The following is a 17,386-nucleotide window of genomic DNA, read 5'->3' on the forward strand; positions in this document are numbered from 1 at the left end:
TTAGACTTTAATACTCAGTGGTGTCACATACTCCTCTCTTCAGATGCACTGTTGAAGTTTCTAAATCCCACCCCTGGGCCATCTACCACATCTACCGCTGCTGCCTCCACTTCAGCAGCACAACCCACCAGTGATGCAGCATCAGCAGCACCAGCAGCACAACCCAGCCATGATGCAGCAGCATCAAGCGGTCTTCCTGCTGCACCAATAGACCCTGCTGACTGGCCTTCTGCTTTAACTGAAAAGGTACGAACAGAGTTAGTTCACAGAGGTCCATTTGTAATTGATAGTGACTTCACATTCCCGAAACAGAAAGACGGGCGAAGGTGTCAGCATGATTATTTTAACAGACTCTTAATCAATGGGGAAAAGGTGAGAAGAACCTGGCTTATGTATTCGAAAAAAGAGGATAGCTTGCACTGCTTCTGCTGCAAAATGTTTTCCAAGAGAGATTACAAACTGAGTAGGGAAGGTCTGAAGGACTGGAAAAATGCAAGCCACTTGCTCAAGGTCCATGAGGATAGCCAGGAGCATAATGCTCACATGGCAACATGGAAGGACTTGGAGGTCCGTTTTGCGAAAGGACTCACAATAGATAAACAAGAGATGGCACTTGCTGAGGCTGAGAGAAAAAGGTGGCGTGAAGTTCTACATCGTTTGGTGGCAATAATTCAGTCCTTAGCTGAAAGAAACATGGCTTTCAGGGGGTCCACAGACACATTAAATAAACCAGACAATGGCAATTTTCTGAAAGAAGTGGAGCTTATGGCCAAATTTGATCCAGTGATGAAGCAGCATGTCAGTAGAGTAGAAAGTGGAGCTGGCAGTCACATACGTTATCTGGGAAAAACAATCCAAAATGAACTGATTGACACCATCAGTTCAAGAATAATAAAATGCATTGTGGAAGATATCAAAGTATTTCTCCATCATTTTAGATTGCACACCTGATCTGAGTCATAAGGAACAGCTCTCTGTCATAGTTGCAGAGGAATCAACTCTCATCCTAAAACGGATAGAGGAGCTTAACATTCCTTTTGAAGACTGCAGAGGACAGTCCTATGACAATGGGGCCAACATGAAGGGAAAAAATAAAGGTGTTCAGGCAAGGTTGCTTCAGCTAAACTCAAGAGCTTTTTTGGTCCCATGTGGTGCCCACACTTTAAATCTGGTAGTAGCTGATGCTGCAAAAAGCTCACCAGATGCCCTTGGCTACTTTGGGCATTTAGCAAAATTATGTTGTGTGTTGTTTTTTGAATCACTGTCGTACCCAAATGGTTTGGTGAGCTGACAGAGTTGATACCACCGGCTCTGATACCAGCGGACTCTGATGGCCTCTCGTGAAACTTCACTCTCATTGAAAGTCAGTGTGAAGGTGCAGGGGAGCGTGGCAGTGGATCCTCTGACAGCACAAGTAGACCAGAGAGGATAGATCACAGTTTGACCCACAGCACCTAAAGACGAGCAAACAGCGATTAGAACGCAGTGACTCAGTTTAGTGATGGACGGTAAAGGGACTGACTCTTCTATAGCGCTTTATACAACATGCCACATTCACCCATTCACACAAACACTGCTTTCTATGCTTGTCAGTGCTTTCATACACCGATGGCTGCATCAGAGGCAACTTAGGGTTAGTATCTTGCCGAAGGATATTTGCCATGCAGACTGGGGCAGCCAGGGATCGTCAGTAAATACAGACTGCGGTGTGAAGCACTAAAACAAAGTTTCAGTTCAAACAACAAGATCTTTGAAAAGTTCTGACTTTTTGATGCAGAATGCAAAGGTAATGTCATCAGATCAACATCAGACACAACCATTCAAACTTCTTTACTGTTCAGATTTTCTTGAGAGAGAATTTTTGATCCATCTGAAACATTCAAGAGATTAAAAAACTCATTTAACTCAATCAAATCTGTTCATTAATAACAGTTTGATGGGAAAACAGAAGCTTTTTGGCCAAAATTATTCCAAACCAAAGTTTGAGAAGCAAATCAAATGATCATCATCATCACCACAGTCAGTCTTACCTGCCAGCAGGAACAGGAGCCCTCACAGACTGTTTTTGTCCCAAACTGCCATCCTTACGTTTTAATGAGCCGACTGAATGACTTCTTTAAACGTGTGGTCAGCAGTGCTGATGAAGACACTGGCTGACACACTGAGGTGGTGGGTTTAATGTCTCTGTGGTCAGTGTTTCACTTCCTTTGATTTTTCAATAAGTTCATTGTAACTGAAACATGTCGTGCAGCCTGGGTGAGGAGGAACTCACAGGTTTGAGTTTCACTGTTAGCTCCTCTGAAATGCACCACAGAGACGTCGTGTTGACGCAGAGACGACCAAATCCAAAACCATAAGGAGAGAAAAAATGATGTGCTGAAACATCGATTTACTGGAGTTAAAACTTTTAACTGTCCTGTTTTTGTTGTTTCTAAATAATAATTTAACTAAATAATTTCTGCTTGTTTTAGTGTTGATAAGTCTCGTGCTTCTTACTCAGGGTTACCGTCATTCTCGCTCTCAGGCTGACCAAGAACCTCCGTCTGAATAAGGGGAAGCTTCATCAGTGTATCTCATCAAAGAAAAGCCTTTCAGGTGATGTCAAAGAAACAACAAACACAATAAACCTCAAAAAATGTGGTTCTCATGTTTGCTGTGTTCAGACCTGTCTGTAAGGCGAATGAAGACACTCGACAATGAACGTAACCTGATTCTGATTTGATTAAATGTTAAGAGCATGAAGTTCTGAGCATGATGCTGCTTTAAGTGTTATGATTAATAATGAACGAGCAGCTGCAGATGAGATTCATGAGGACGTCTTCACAGTTTTTCAGCTCTCAGTCATGAAGAGGTGTGGACTGATCCTGCTGCTGCTCTCAGGTCTGTGAACTCATCTCAGTCGCCTCATTTACAGTTTGAATAAAACTTTTGATGTCAGAAAATCAAAGAAAGCACAAAGTGAACTGCTCCATAGGGATTATTTTAAAGGTGTCTGTAAACGAGCTTCAAGCAGTCACAGGAACACTCGTACAATCTCCAAAGACCTTTGTCATGTCAACTAAACTTCTAAAGGTTTCTTTGGGTCCAGTTAGAAGTTTGATTGACAGTTTAATGGTCGGTAGTTTGTAAGAGTTTGTATAAAGTGAAGTAAAAGAGTAAAGAAAGAAAGGAGGGAAGAGTCAGTGCATGAACGTGGCTGTTTGTGTGCACTGCTGAGAAAAACACGTCTTGATTTTATTTTCTGTGTAGAAATCTGACTGAAAGCCTGAAACGCTGCAAACCCGTCAGCTCGCTGAAAAAGATCCTGACTGCTTTTACCACGTCCGTGTGCACGTTAGAGCAGGGCGATATGGCCAAAAATATTTATCATGATATTTCATTTTCTTATTGTTGCCTAACATTGTACCGGTATTACCGTGAACGGTATAATATGGCCCAGCCCTAGTGCACGTGTTGTTCAGCTTTGAGCCTCGACCACTAACACGTCGTTTTCCTTCATTGTGCACACTGAAGAGGAAAAATCGTCCAAATACATGTGCAATAAGGCCAGAGTGAAAAACAAACTTAGCACTGTTAAAGCAGCTTTTTAACCTGATGTGAGAGTTTCGCCCTGGAGCAGGAAACCAGTGTGTAGGTGTCCACAGGCACCGTAAAACAGCTTTTAACCAGTACACGAGTTACACATCCTTTGAAGGACACATATATTAACATATATTCACGTCTTTAAAGATGTCAACAAAAAGTTTGCGTTGTGGTAGCATGTAAAGAATTTATTCTCCTGATGACTAAAATAGTCGAGCTGAGGTGAGTCTGTGACCGCGCTGACTGACTCGTGTCCTCTCAGGTTACGTGATGGTCTGCCATCTTCAGTCTGATCAGTTAGTCAGACAGCTCCACCTGGTTGACCTGCAGAAGTCCTGGAACGATGCTCAGCAATACTGCAGAGATGAGTACATTGACCTCGCCATCGTTAACAGCTCAGCTCTCATCCAGGAAGCCCAGAAAAGGGCGGGGAGCACCGAGGCGTGGATTGGACTCTCCAAAGACTGGAAATGGTCTCAAACTGGTCCAGTTCAGTCATCCTGGTTTAACATGTGGTCACCGGGACAGCCAGGGACTGATGAGTGTGTGATAATAACTGGATCTGGATCATGGTCCACAAGACCGTGCTCAGCTACTTATTACTTTGTCTGCTATGACGGTGAGTGTTTCAGACTTTGGTACCAGGGTTTGACAAACTGAACATTTTAGCTGCAGGTTTGAATCCGTCTGATCTTTTGTTTCAGCTGCGACTAACAAACACATCCTGGTGGAGAACTCAATGACCTGGTCTGATGCTCAGTCTTACTGCAGACAGACGTACACAGACCTGAGCACCATCACCAACACGCAGGACAACAGCCAGGTCGCTTCTATCATGCCATCTTATTATCAAGCCTGGATTGGACTGTACAGAAAATACTGGACGTGGTCAAACTCGAGCACAGCCTCCAACCTGCCGTGGGGGCCCGGGCAGCCTGATGACAGCGTAAACTGTGCCACAATAGTCGGATCAACAGGCTCCTTCAACAGTCATAACTGTGATGACCAACGCCCCTTCCTCTGCTCCAGAGGTGAGTCTGTCCTCTGTGTTTCTGCACAGTCTGGTCCTCCTGGGCTCATCCGGACACTCTTGGCACAGCACTGCCGATGCTTTGGGTGGCGCTGTCATTTAGTGTTTGCTCTGTCTGCGGTAGAGTATCACTTCCTGTTCCTGTTTCAACACAGGAACAGGAAGTAGTAGTTGAGTAGCTTATCTGCGTAGCAATTTAATTAAAAACCTTTAGATAACTTCTGTTTTCATAGTATAATCTTCACGTGCACCATGGCTACTTCACCTGTCCCTCCTGCACTTTCTTGCTCATTGTGTCAGATGTTTAGTTACTCCTTTAGCAGTAATGATATCTGTAACAAATGTAGCATATTTGCAGCTCTGGAGGCCAGGATTACTGAATTGGAGACTCGGCTTCGCACCCTTCATTCACCCATAGCTAGCCAGGCCCCTGTAGCTGGTGCAGCCGAAGATACCGTAGGCCCCGCTAGCTGTTCCCCGGCAGACCCCAAGCAGCTGGGGAAAGAGGGCGGCTGGGTCACGGTGAGGAGGAAGCATAGTCCTAAACAGAAGCCCCAGGTACACCACCAACCCGTTCATGTGTCTAACCGTTTTTCCCCACTCGGCGACACACCCGCCGGGGGTCAAACTCTGGTAATTGGTGATTCTGTTCTCAGACATGTGAAGCTAGAGACACCGGCAGGGGCCAGAGCAGGCGACATTGAAGGAAATTTAAAACTGCTGGCTAAGGGTAAACGTAAATTCAGTAAGATCATAATTCACGTCGGCAGTAATGACACCCGGTTACGCCAATCGGAGGTCACTAAAATCAATATTGAATCGGTGTGCAACTTTGCCAAAACAATGTGGGACTCTGTAGTTTTCTCTTGTCCCCTCCCCAATCAGACCAGGAGTGACATGTTTAGCCGCATGTTCTCCTTAAATTGCTGGCTGTCTGAGTGGTGTCCCAGAAACGATGTGGGCTTCATAGATAATTGGCAAACCTTCTGGAGGAAACCTGGTCTTGTTAGGAGAGACGGCATCCATCCCACTTTGGATGGAGCAGCTCTCATTTCTAGAAATATGGACAAATTTATTAAACCCCCCAAAATATGACTATCCAGAGTTGGGACCAGGAAGCAGAGTTGCAGTCTTACACGCCTCTCTGCAGCTTCTCTCCTCCTGCTACCCCCCCAAAAACCCATCTCCATAGAGACTGTGTCAGCTCCCAAACAGACAAAAAACAAACTAAAACCAGAAACAAACAACTTAAACATAAACAATTACAAAGAAAGAACAATACAGTATCCACACTTGCCATATTGGTCCATTTGATTGACCTTTATTATAATTATGAATTTATTTTATTTTCAGTTGCTACAAACGGGACAGACATGACTGGGGGATAGGACAGGGAGAAAGAATGAAAGAAAGAGAGGGAGAGAAAGAAAAACAGAGGAGGGGAGAAGAGACGGTGAGAAGGGGGGAAGAAAAAAACAGAAAAGCAAACAAAACACCTGGATCACCTGTATGGAGAAAAAAACCAGAAGAGAAAACAAACAACAAAGAGCAACATAATAAAAACAACACCATCACAATAAAGTAGCTAACAGTAGATAACAGTAGATACTTTTTTAATTTCACCTGTTGAGAAAGAAAAAAGAAAGCAAGCAGAAGAGAACAAGAGTAATAGAATAAACAACATCACAATGATATATGGGAATATGACAGTAAATACTAAATGTTAAACATTATTGTGCAGCACATAAGATCAACAGAACACAGTGTGCTTTGAGGTAGGAGCCAAAAAGGGTGTAGTTTGTGGGTGTGATCACCCGTGTGTACACCTGTGAGCATGGACGCGCTTGTTTTTTTTAAAAGGTTCCTTCATGTAATGATCTGCTAGAGGGTGTGGGGGGGCCACAGCCCCGTCCTCCAGGGTGTGAAGCAGGTATGGAGGAGATCAAAACTCCAGACATCCAGAGGCCCCCAGAACACAAGAGACCAAGGAAGACCAACAGAGGGGCAGCTGCGCCTGAGTGACCGAGCCCCAGGCCGAGAGGCCGGGGGCACCCCACCTCCAAAGTGGCCCGAGCGAGCCCCAGGCTCCAGGCCCCGATAAGCGGCCGCCAAGGAGTGAGCCGGTGTGTACCCGGACGCCCACCCCCGGACACAAAGAACCACCAACGCACCGATGTCTGAGGGAGTCCGCCACTGGCAGGGGAAGTGGTGGTAGGGGGAGATAGGCCTCCAAACCTTGGAGGGCCTGAGATGTCCCCAGAGAGGTGGCGCCTGACACCCAACCTGACATATAGACACAGACATACAGGCACACACAGACACAAACATCCATTCCCACCCTCATGCTCTCATATGCACTTACTCCACACTCAACCAACGTGGAGACAGACATAAAGAGACGCTGTACACACGATCACACTCCCCAAGCGTACTCTACGAACCGGGTCTAGGTACCCTTGCCCCTGGAGGGGGGAACTGCACCCAGACCCAGGTGGTGTTACCCTTTTTCCTGCGGTGGGGAGAGGCAGACCGCCCCGACTCCGCAGCAGCAGGGAGGCCCCACACTCCAGACCGCAGTCGGACGGCCAACTCCTCCTCCGCCATGTTTTTAATGGTCAGAACTTTGGCTTCCTCTGGTGATCCGTTTAGTTTAATGAATATTTTACAGTTTGTCGTCCAAGTGCTTTGAAATGTTCCCAGCTTCTTAAGGTGTCGTGCTTTTGTGGCTATTTCAGCATTGTGTTTGGTTAGATGTTCATTGATAAAGACATTAGATCCTTTTAATTTTCTTCCTTGTTTCAGCAGCGTGTTCTTGTGCTTTCAATTTACAAATCTTAATATAATAGCCAGTTTGTTGCCCTTCCTCCTGGGAAGAGGGTGGCATGGTTCAAGGAAGTCCAAAAAACTCCCTGAAAAGCCTTCAGCTGATCCAAAATGCTGCAGCAAGAGTCCTGACAGGGACTAGAAAGAGAGCAGATTTCTCCTGTTTTGGCTTCCTGTTAAATCCAGAATTCAAAATCCTGCTCCTCACATACAAGGTCTTAAATAATCAGGCCCCATCTTATCTTAATGACCTTGTAGTACCATATCACCCTATTAGAGCACTTCGCTCTCGCTCTGCAAATCAAATCAAATCAAATCAAAATTTATTTATATAGCACATATTAAAAACAACAGTGTTGACCATAGTGCTTCACAGTCAATAAAAACACGAGACAGTTAAAACAAACAATAGAAGAGGACAACAAACAATAGGTAACAACGCAACAAGCTAAAACAGCCAACTAGACAGAATCAAAAGCCAAAGTAAAAAAATAAGTTTTAAGACGTAATTTAAAAGACTGGATAGACTCGGCAGTGCGAATATGAACGGGGAGGTTATTCCAGAGTCTGGGTGCCACGGATGCAAAGGCCCGGTCGCCTCTCGACTTCATTCGAGTCCTAGGTTGTGCTAGGAGCCTATGGTTGGATGATCTAAGTGCCCTGTTGGGATTGTATGAATGGAGTAAATCAGAAAGATAACTGGGCGCTAAATTATTCAAAATATTAAAAGTGAACAAAAGAATTTTAAAATCTATACGATATTTAACAGGGAGCCAATGTAATTTGGCTAAAATTGGAGTTATGTGTTCATGAATTCTCGTACCTCTGCAGGCCTACTTGTTGTTCCTAGAGTATTTAAAAGTAGAATGGGAGGGAGAGCCTTCAGTTTTCAGGCCCCTCTTCTGTGGAACCAGCTTCCAGTTTGGATTCAGGAGACAGACACTATCTCTACTTTCAAGATTAGGCTTCAAACTTTCCTTTTTGCTAAAGCATATAGTTAGGGCTGGACCAGGTGACCCTGAATCCTCCCTTAGTTATGCTGCAATAGACGTAGGCTGCCGGGGATTCCCATGATGCATTGAGTTTTTCCTTTCCAGTCACCTTTCTCACTCACTATGTGTTAACAGACCTCTCTGCATTGAATCATATCTGTTATTAACCTCTGTCTCTCTTCCACAGCATGTCTTTATCCTGTCTTCCTTCTCTCACCCCAACCAATCACAGCAGATGGCCCCGCCCCTCCCTGAGCCTGGTTCTGCCGGAGGTTTCTTCCTGTTAAAAGGGAGTTTTTCCTTCCCACTGTCACCAAAGTGCTGCTCATAGGGGGTCATATGATTGTTGGGTTTTTCTCTGTATCTATGAAGCGCCTTGAGGCGACTTTTGTTGTGATTTGGCGCTATATAAATAAAATTGAATTGAATTGAACTGAATTGAAAAATCCTGCTCCTCACATTAAATAGAATTAAACAAAATAGCTTTTTATTGTCGCTGAACATGTACAACGAAATTGTGGGTGCTCGACAACAACTGTGCAGAAATAAACAATTTGGAAGAACAGGTTGCAAAGTGCTTTGAAGTAGTGCAAACTGAGTCTGTGTGTGAGCGTCCTGAGTGATGAGGGTTACCCAGACCATGGCTCTGATTTGTGGGTGGGTGGTCAGGGTGGGGTGTGGGGGGAGGTGTGTGGGACCTGATTGAGCTGGGGTGCTGACCAGAGGGCAGCGGGTCAAAGAATTGGTGGGCAGGATGTGAGGGGTCACCTGTGATCAGTTTCTGGAAATATTCATTTGATTTATTAGGCTGTAGATTAGTAAGCATGTCCTGAAAGTCGTCCATGGCTATCTTTATTATACTGACTCTGCGTCTGACACTAACCACAACACAGGGTTTGGGACAGTTAGGTTCAGGGTCATCAGTGATGATGACCTCACAGGGTTAAAAAGCCCATCTCAACAGAGAAAGTTGATAACCGCTGTCTTTATTATCTCTTTAAGACTTTGTTGAGGCAGCTGACTCAAAGAAAGTCTGGCTGTGTTGAACTTTGTAGTATACAGTCTACAGACAAGATTAAATACTTATACGGCTTCCTTATTCTGCCTCCAAATTACTTGCCAAGTGTAAAAAATCTTGTATTTTCACTCTGGAAGTGAGCAACATCATGTGACCTTGGAAGGGGCGGGGCTACATGCATTTACACAGAAGCGTGGAGCGAGGAAGAGCCTGTTTCACCTGTGAGCTCAGTAAAAGGAAAGGATGAGTTTGGGCCCAGCAGCAGAAAAATTCCACTGAGTGAGCAGGAGTGTAATCATCATCGTCATATCCAAGGTGGAGCACCCACCCCCCTCCATCCATCCTCCGTTTACACTGCCCCTGCATCACGAGCACTGAGACACTACAGTGAATAAAGTTAAGGTGGACTCCCCATGTTACTTCCCTTCTTTTCATGCCAAATCTGTTGAGGGGCGCCTTAATTTAACTATCTATATTAAATTTTGTGTAACAAACTGGGATATTTAGAATAAAGCTATATATCGGAGCTACTTTATTATATTTTGTAACTTTGTAGCATATTATATTTTATTTATTGATTGTATTGGAGGAACTGTGACCACATTATTTCCTCTGGTATTAATAAAGCATTTTGATTCTGCTACCTCTGCAGCTCATTAGCTGCGCTCATTTAACCTGACTGAGCGTGACCAGTAGAAATAAAGGATCGAACTCAGTAATTCCTGGAAACCAGATCTTTGTTCAGCGTCAGCAAACCAGCAGCTTAGCCTGTAGCTGATGACTAAAAGGACCCACAGTGCTCAAACTGCACCTTTTTCATGATCCAGGGCAGGTCTGGCTTCTTCTTTCAGTGAAATTTAGTGGTGACTTTAAAATCAGTGCATTTTATTTGTCTGTGACTGAGCCTCCATCTTTGGGAGTGGTGCTGTGTGAGACTCTCAAAGCACGTTTTGCACTTTTAGAGGAGATGCACTAAAACTGTAACATCATTAAAAAGACGCTGAAGCCAAACAAACAAAGAACAAAATAAAAACTGTTTGTTCTCTATGATTGGAACTGACATGTGAAATGTGTCGGGTTGTGTCGTCATCATCACTGATTTGTTTGGAGGAGTCGAGCTTGAACGCTCTTTTGTCCCAATTTTAATAATGACAACATTATTCAAATAAGACTGAAGTGGTCGGGCAGAGAATCAGCGCTGTATCCATGCAAACACATGCACAGCAAGCAAACCTCGGCCTTGGATTCAAATGAAGACGCAAACATTTCCAAGTGCGTCCATCTTTGCTGATGATGCAGCAGACACGCTGACCTCCAGTCAGGAGGAGGAGCATGTTCTTCCTCTCACAGACACTGAAGCCTGAAACCGAACGGCCCGTTTACTGCGTTTAACCTCAGTCCCAGTTTCATGGTTCGACGCCTGTGACCTCGTTTAGCTCCAGTTCACAGCCCGTTCTGCCAGACGTCAGTCTGTTTGCATCTGTAATAACTTTGAATAAGTCATCTTCAGTTAAACGACTCTGAGCATCTTTAAACAAATGCACTGTAATGAACACTGGGCTGCTTTCTAAAACCACTTTTACAAAGTCTCTGATGGACGTGGGAGGAGGAGCGAGGATGACATTTATATCAGATGAAGAGTTCTGACTGTGTCACAGCTGCACAGACGTCTCATCGTGTCGGGTATGTTCTGCATATGTTTGGTTTATTTGATAATCTCACACATTCATTGTCTGGTATTCTAATAAACAAAATGATGATAATTGAAGGAAGACAACATTTTTAAAGTTGAACGTTCCAAATGTTGAATATGTTTGATAGTTTTGTTTGAATGATTAGATTAGATAGAAATGGAGTGAATGACAGAGACAGCTGCCTCTTTGTTGATGCTGCTTTAAGTGTTATGATTAATAATGAACGAGCAGCTGCAGATGAGATTCATGAGGACGTCTTCACAGTTTTTCAGCTCTCAGTCATGAAGAGGTGTGGACTGATCCTGCTGCTGCTCTCAGGTCTGTGAACTCATCTCAGTCGCCTCATTTACAGTTTGAATAAAACTTTTGATGTCAGAAAATCAAAGAAAGCACAAAGTGAACTGCTCCATAGGGATTATTTTAAAGGTGTCTGTAAACGAGCTTCAAGCAGTCACAGGAACACTCGTACAATCTCCAAAGACCTTTGTCATGTCAACTAAACTTCTAAAGGTTTCTTTGGGTCCAGTTAGAAGTTTGATTGACAGTTTAATGGTCGGTAGTTTGTAAGAGTCTGTATAAAGTGAAGTAAAAGAGTAAAGAAAGAAAGGAGGGAAGAGTCAGTGCATGAACGTGGCTGTTTGTGTGCACTGCTGAGAAAAACACGTCTTGATTTTATTTTCTGTGTAGAAATCTGACTGAAAGCCTGAAACGCTGCAAACCCGTCAGCTCGCTGAAAAAGATCCTGACTGCTTTTACCACGTCCGTGTGCACGTTAGAGCAGGGCGATATGGCCAAAAATATTTATCATGATATTTCATTTTCTTATTGTTGCCTAACATTGTACCGGTATTACCGTGAACGGTATAATATGGCCCAGCCCTAGTGCACGTGTTGTTCAGCTTTGAGCCTCGACCACTAACACGTCGTTTTCCTTCATTGTGCACACTGAAGAGGAAAAATCGTCCAAATACATGTGCAATAAGGCCAGAGTGAAAAACAAACTTAGCACTGTTAAAGCAGCTTTTTAAGCTGATGTGAGAGTTTCGCCCTGGAGCAGGAAACCAGTGTGTAGGTGTCCACAGGCACCGTAAAACACCTTTTAACCAGTACACGAGTTACACATCCTTTGAAGGACACATATATTAACATATATTCACGTCTTTAAAGATGTCAACAAAAAGTTTGCGTTGTGGTAGCATGTAAAGAATTTATTCTCCTGATGACTAAAATAGTCGAGCTGAGGTGAGTCTGTGACCGCGCTGACTGACTCGTGTCCTCTCAGGTTACGTGATGGTCTGCCATCTTCAGTCTGATCAGTTAGTCAGACAGCTCCACCTGGTTGACCTGCAGAAGTCCTGGAACGATGCTCAGCAATACTGCAGAGATGAGTACATTGACCTCGCCATCGTTAACAGCTCAGCTCTCATCCAGGAAGCCCAGAAAAGGGCGGGGAGCACCGAGGCGTGGATTGGACTCTCCAAAGGCTGGAAATGGTCTCAAACTGGTCCAGTTCAGTCATCCTGGTTTAACATGTGGTCACCGGGACAGCCAGGGACTGATGAGTGTGTGATAATAACTGGATCTGGATCATGGTCCACAAGACCGTGCTCAGCTACTTATTACTTTGTCTGCTATGACGGTGAGTGTTTCAGACTTTGGTACCAGGGTTTGACAAACTGAACATTTTAGCTGCAGGTTTGAATCCGTCTGATCTTTTGTTTCAGCTGCGACTAACAAACACATCCTGGTGGAGAACTCAATGACCTGGTCTGATGCTCAGTCTTACTGCAGACAGACGTACACAGACCTGAGCACCATCACCAACACGCAGGACAACAGCCAGGTCGCTTCTATCATGCCATCTTATTATCAAGCCTGGATTGGACTGTACAGAAAATACTGGACGTGGTCAAACTCGAGCACAGCCTCCAACCTGCCGTGGGGGCCCGGGCAGCCTGATAACAGCGTAAACTGTGCCACAATAGTCGGATCAACAGGCTCCTTCAACAGTCATAACTGTAGTGACCAACGCCCCTTCCTCTGCTCCAGAGGTGAGTCTGTCCTCTGTGTTTCTGCACAGTCTGGTCCTCCTGGGCTCATCCGGACACTCTTGGCACAGCACTGCCGATGCTTTGGGTGGCGCTGTCATTTAGTGTTTGCTCTGTCTGCGGTAGAGTATCACTTCCTGTTCCTGTTTCAACACAGGAACAGGAAGTAGTAGTTGAGTAGCTTATCTGCGTAGCAATTTAATTAAAAACCTTTAGATAACTTCTGTTTTCATAGTATAATCTTCACGTGCACCATGGCTACTTCACCTGTCCCTCCTGCACTTTCTTGCTCATTGTGTCAGATGTTTAGTTACTCCTTTAGCAGTAATGATATCTGTAACAAATGTAGCATATTTGCAGCTCTGGAGGCCAGGATTACTGAATTGGAGACTCGGCTTCGCACCCTTCATTCACCCATAGCTAGCCAGGCCCCTGTAGCTGGTGCAGCCGAAGATAGCGTAGGCCCCGCTAGCTGTTCCCCGGCAGACCCCAAGCAGCTGGGGAAAGAGGGCGGCTGGGTCACGGTGAGGAGGAAGCATAGTCCTAAACAGAAGCCCCAGGTACACCACCAACCCGTTCATGTGTCTAACCGTTTTTCCCCACTCGGCGACACACCCGCCGGGGGTCAAACTCTGGTAATTGGTGATTCTGTTCTCAGACATGTGAAGCTAGAGACACCGGCAGGGGCCAGAGCAGGCGACATTGAAGGAAATTAAAAACTGCTGGCTAAGGGTAAACGTAAATTCAGTAAGATCATAATTCACGTCGGCAGTAATGACACCCGGTTACACCAATCAGAGGTCACTAAAATCAATATTGAATCGGTGTGCAACTTTGCCAAAACAATGTGGGACTCTGTAGTTTTCTCTGGTCCCCTCCCCAATCAGACCAGGAGTGACATGTTTAGCCGCATGTTCTCCTTAAATTGCTGGCTGTCTGAGTGGTGTCCCAGAAACGATGTGGGCTTCATAGATAATTGGCAAACCTTCTGGAGGAAACCTGGTCTTGTTAGGAGAGACGGCATCCATCCCACTTTGGATGGAGCAGCTCTCATTTCTAGAAATATGGACAAATTTATTAAACCCCCCAAAATATGACTATCCAGAGTTGGGACCAGGAAGCAGAGTTGCAGTCTTACACGCCTCTCTGCAGCTTCTCTCCTCCTGCTACCCCCCCAAAAACCCATCTCCATAGAGACTGTGTCAGCTCCCAAACAGACAAAAACAAACTAAAACCAGAAACAAACAACTTAAACATAAACAATTACAAAGAAAGAACAATACAGTATCCACATCTGAACCAAAGAGTAAAACAGTGAAATGTGGATTATTAAATATTAGGTCTCTCTCCTCCAAGTCTCTGTTAGTACATGACTTAATAATTGATCAACAAATCGATTTACTCTGCCTTACAGAAACCTGGTTGCAGCAGGATGATTATGTTAGTTTAAATGAATCAACACCCCCGAGTCATTCTAACTACCAGAAATCTCGAAGCACAGGCCGAGGGGGTGGTGTGCTGGGCTGGTTCTAGACAGGCATATATGAGGGGGCAGACAGAAATGTAAAGGGGGCACATGGTGGCAGCTGAGGCGAATGTGGGGTGCTCTGAATAACTGTTTTTGTCATGTAATTGGATTGCACTTTGTCAAACCTCTACCCTAAAACCTGACCAACTTGGGTGTCCCCCCTGAAGGCTCAGCTTCTGCAGGTCTAGATCTTAGTGTCACTGAGGCACACAAACCCCCTGACCACGTTAAGGTGGCAATCACTCAGGAGGAAAACTGAAAAACAAAATAAAAAATAATAAAATAAAATATTGCTCATCAGATTCTACCAACTAAAAACATGACATTTACCTTAATTAGATGCCCTATGTTAAATACATTTGAATCCAACCATAGTACTTCTCACTATTGCCAATATTAACAAAACTAAAAAGGGTAGGCCAAGTTATGAAAAAAGGGCACTTCTCCAACTCTTGAAAAATAGAAATAAAAAATACATTAAAATATCCATCCAGTTCTTTAAAACCAACAACATAAAATCTATCTTAATTTGATTGCCTAAGTAAAGTATCAAATCAATTTTATTTATATAGCACTTTTACATTATACATGCTTCCCTTAGGCAGCATCATTAGAAGACATAGCATACATTTACACTGCTATGCAGATGACACCCAGCTCTATCTGTGCATGAAGCCAGATAACACACACCAATGAGTTACACTGCAGGAATGTCTTAAAGACATAAAGACCTGGATGGCCGCTAACTTTCTGCTTCTTAATTCAGATCAAACTGAGGTTATTGTACTCGGCCCTGAAAAGCTTAGAAATATGGTATCTAAGCAGATTCTTACTCTGGATGGCATTACCTTGGCCTCCAGTAACACTGTGAGGAACCTTGGAGTCATTTTTGACCAGGACATGTCCTTCAATGCACATATTAAACAAATATGTAAGACTGCGTTCTTCCATTTGCGCCCCTCCCTGAGCTCTGAGTTCTGCTGGAGGTTTCTTCCTGTTAAAAGGGAAAAAGTTTTTCCTTCTGACTGTCGCCAAAGTGCTTATTCATAGGGGGTCATTTGATTGCTTGGTTTTTTCTCTATATGTATTACTATAGGGTCTACCGCACAGTATAAAGCGCCTTGAGGCGACTGTTGTTGTGATTTAGTGATGTATAAATAAAATTGAATTGAATGGCCCTTTTCTTTCTCTGCAGATGTCAAACCTTCAGCCTTGAGGTCAGTGAAGGTTCAGCTGAGGGCGGGATCTGCAGACCTGAATGACCCCACAGTGCAAGAATCCATCCTGCAGCAGGTCAGAGGTCACACGGGCCCCGATACAAGGAACAGACCGCTATAACTACTGTGAAATGATAGAGAGCAGTGAGTCTGTGCAGGTTCAGGGACACGTGACAGCACACAGCTGCAGAGATACGGGGCTCGTTTAATGCAATCCCATCCATTTGTATTATTTAACCTTTTTAACTGGTAACTTGAAGAAGTCACTTAATTTCAGATTACTGTGAGGAGACGACGTGAACCATTGACAGGCAATGAGGCCTAATTCCAGACTTCAGTTTCATCCCCAGCCAGTTCATTTAGTTCATTTCCCCCAGAAACAGCACCAACAACGTTTTCTGCTCACTACAGAAACAACGGCTGATTAATGAGGAGCTTCTGTTAATGTGTGAAAACTGTGTTTCAGGTGAGGGAGAAGCTGGTGGAGCAAGGAGTCACTGAGGAGGTGAAGCTGAGGTGGAGGACGCAGCCTGATGGGAAGGTTTTCCACAGAGAGGAGGAGACAGCCGCTTACAGTGAGAAGGAAGACTGTGGCGGTTTAGTCTGAACGTTATTGGCTGATGTTCCTCAGATGATCTGCTGTGTAATTCAACTTATTTCCATCTCTGTACTCTGACTGCTGGACTGTAACAGCGTAGCTTTGCATGACTGACAGTTGGAAATCATCCTTCTTTATCCTAAGCTCAGATCAGAGTGTCTGATGAGCTGTTTTATGCCTCTTTGTTTCTTCTGATTGGTGAAGCTAAAGTTTGCAGGTGAGCGGGTGGGCGGACCTTCTGTGTCTCAGATATAAATGTTCATGATATCCTGTCTCTACATATGAAAGTTCAAGAGGAGAAAAAGGTGAAACTGAGTGTTCAGAGCAGCCTGATGTCTGAGCTTTTTGACTTCATACTTTATAGTTCAAATGAGCACCCAGCAATATAACAGTAGATATGCCATATATGTCAGTGAATCGCGCATTTATGCTCTCTATTATGATATTAAATATACATTTTTCTGTCTCAGAAATGTCTCTGCTGCTGTTTGATTCTGTAAACTACAGTCATGGCTCTGCATCCATCTTCATTGTAAACTCTATTCAATAAAGTCTATTGATATTTTATTGTCCTGTCAGAACTTTCAGTTGCTTCATTTTTATGCTCTTATTTTGAATTTGATGCAGTAACACACATCATAAAGGCTGAGACAACATGAAGTTTAATGCTAAACAATAAGAGTCTCACATACAGTGAAGCTGATTGGCGGGACAGCAGTCACATGACTGGCTATGAAATCCCAGACAGACAATCCAACAGTTTGTGAAACATCTGAATGTAAAATGCTGAAAACTTCTGCTGCTCATCTGTTCACAGAAAAATCTGTGAAAGCGACGAGACGGCTGTGTGACGGTG

General features: G+C 44.2%; 1 protein-coding gene across 1 annotated transcript; it reads left to right on the forward strand.

Annotated features, from left to right (window-relative positions):
- Nucleotides 1-2,749: 2,749 nt before the first annotated feature.
- Nucleotides 2,750-17,095, forward strand: LOC146699457 (C-type mannose receptor 2-like). Its single transcript, XM_085472614.1, has 8 exons — nucleotides 2,750-2,880; nucleotides 3,845-4,201; nucleotides 4,287-4,776; nucleotides 11,276-11,457; nucleotides 12,422-12,778; nucleotides 12,864-13,190; nucleotides 15,911-16,008; nucleotides 16,399-17,095. Exons 1-8 carry the CDS (start codon nucleotides 2,772-2,774, stop codon nucleotides 16,537-16,539), a joined length of 2,061 nt encoding a protein of 686 aa, XP_085328740.1. The 5' UTR covers nucleotides 2,750-2,771; the 3' UTR covers nucleotides 16,540-17,095.
- The last annotated feature ends 291 nt before the right edge of the window (nucleotides 17,096-17,386 follow it).

This window comes from Copadichromis virginalis, linkage group LG11 (genome assembly GCF_057382275.1).
Source record: "Copadichromis virginalis isolate Kocher_CV1m ecotype Utaka linkage group LG11, C_Virginalis_male_GT1.1, whole genome shotgun sequence".
Classification (NCBI taxonomy): domain Eukaryota; kingdom Metazoa; phylum Chordata; class Actinopteri; order Cichliformes; family Cichlidae; genus Copadichromis; species Copadichromis virginalis.

Coding starts and splice junctions, on each gene's coding strand:
- LOC146699457 (XM_085472614.1), top strand. CDS start 2,772: ATGATTAATAATGAACGAGCAGCTGCAGATGAGATTCATGAGGACGTC. Junction 11,458..12,421: donor GATCCTGCTGCTGCTCTCAG/GTCTGTGAACTC, acceptor GTGTCCTCTCAG/GTTACGTGATGGTCTGCCAT. Junction 12,779..12,863: donor TTACTTTGTCTGCTATGACG/GTGAGTGTTTCA, acceptor CTTTTGTTTCAG/CTGCGACTAACAAACACATC.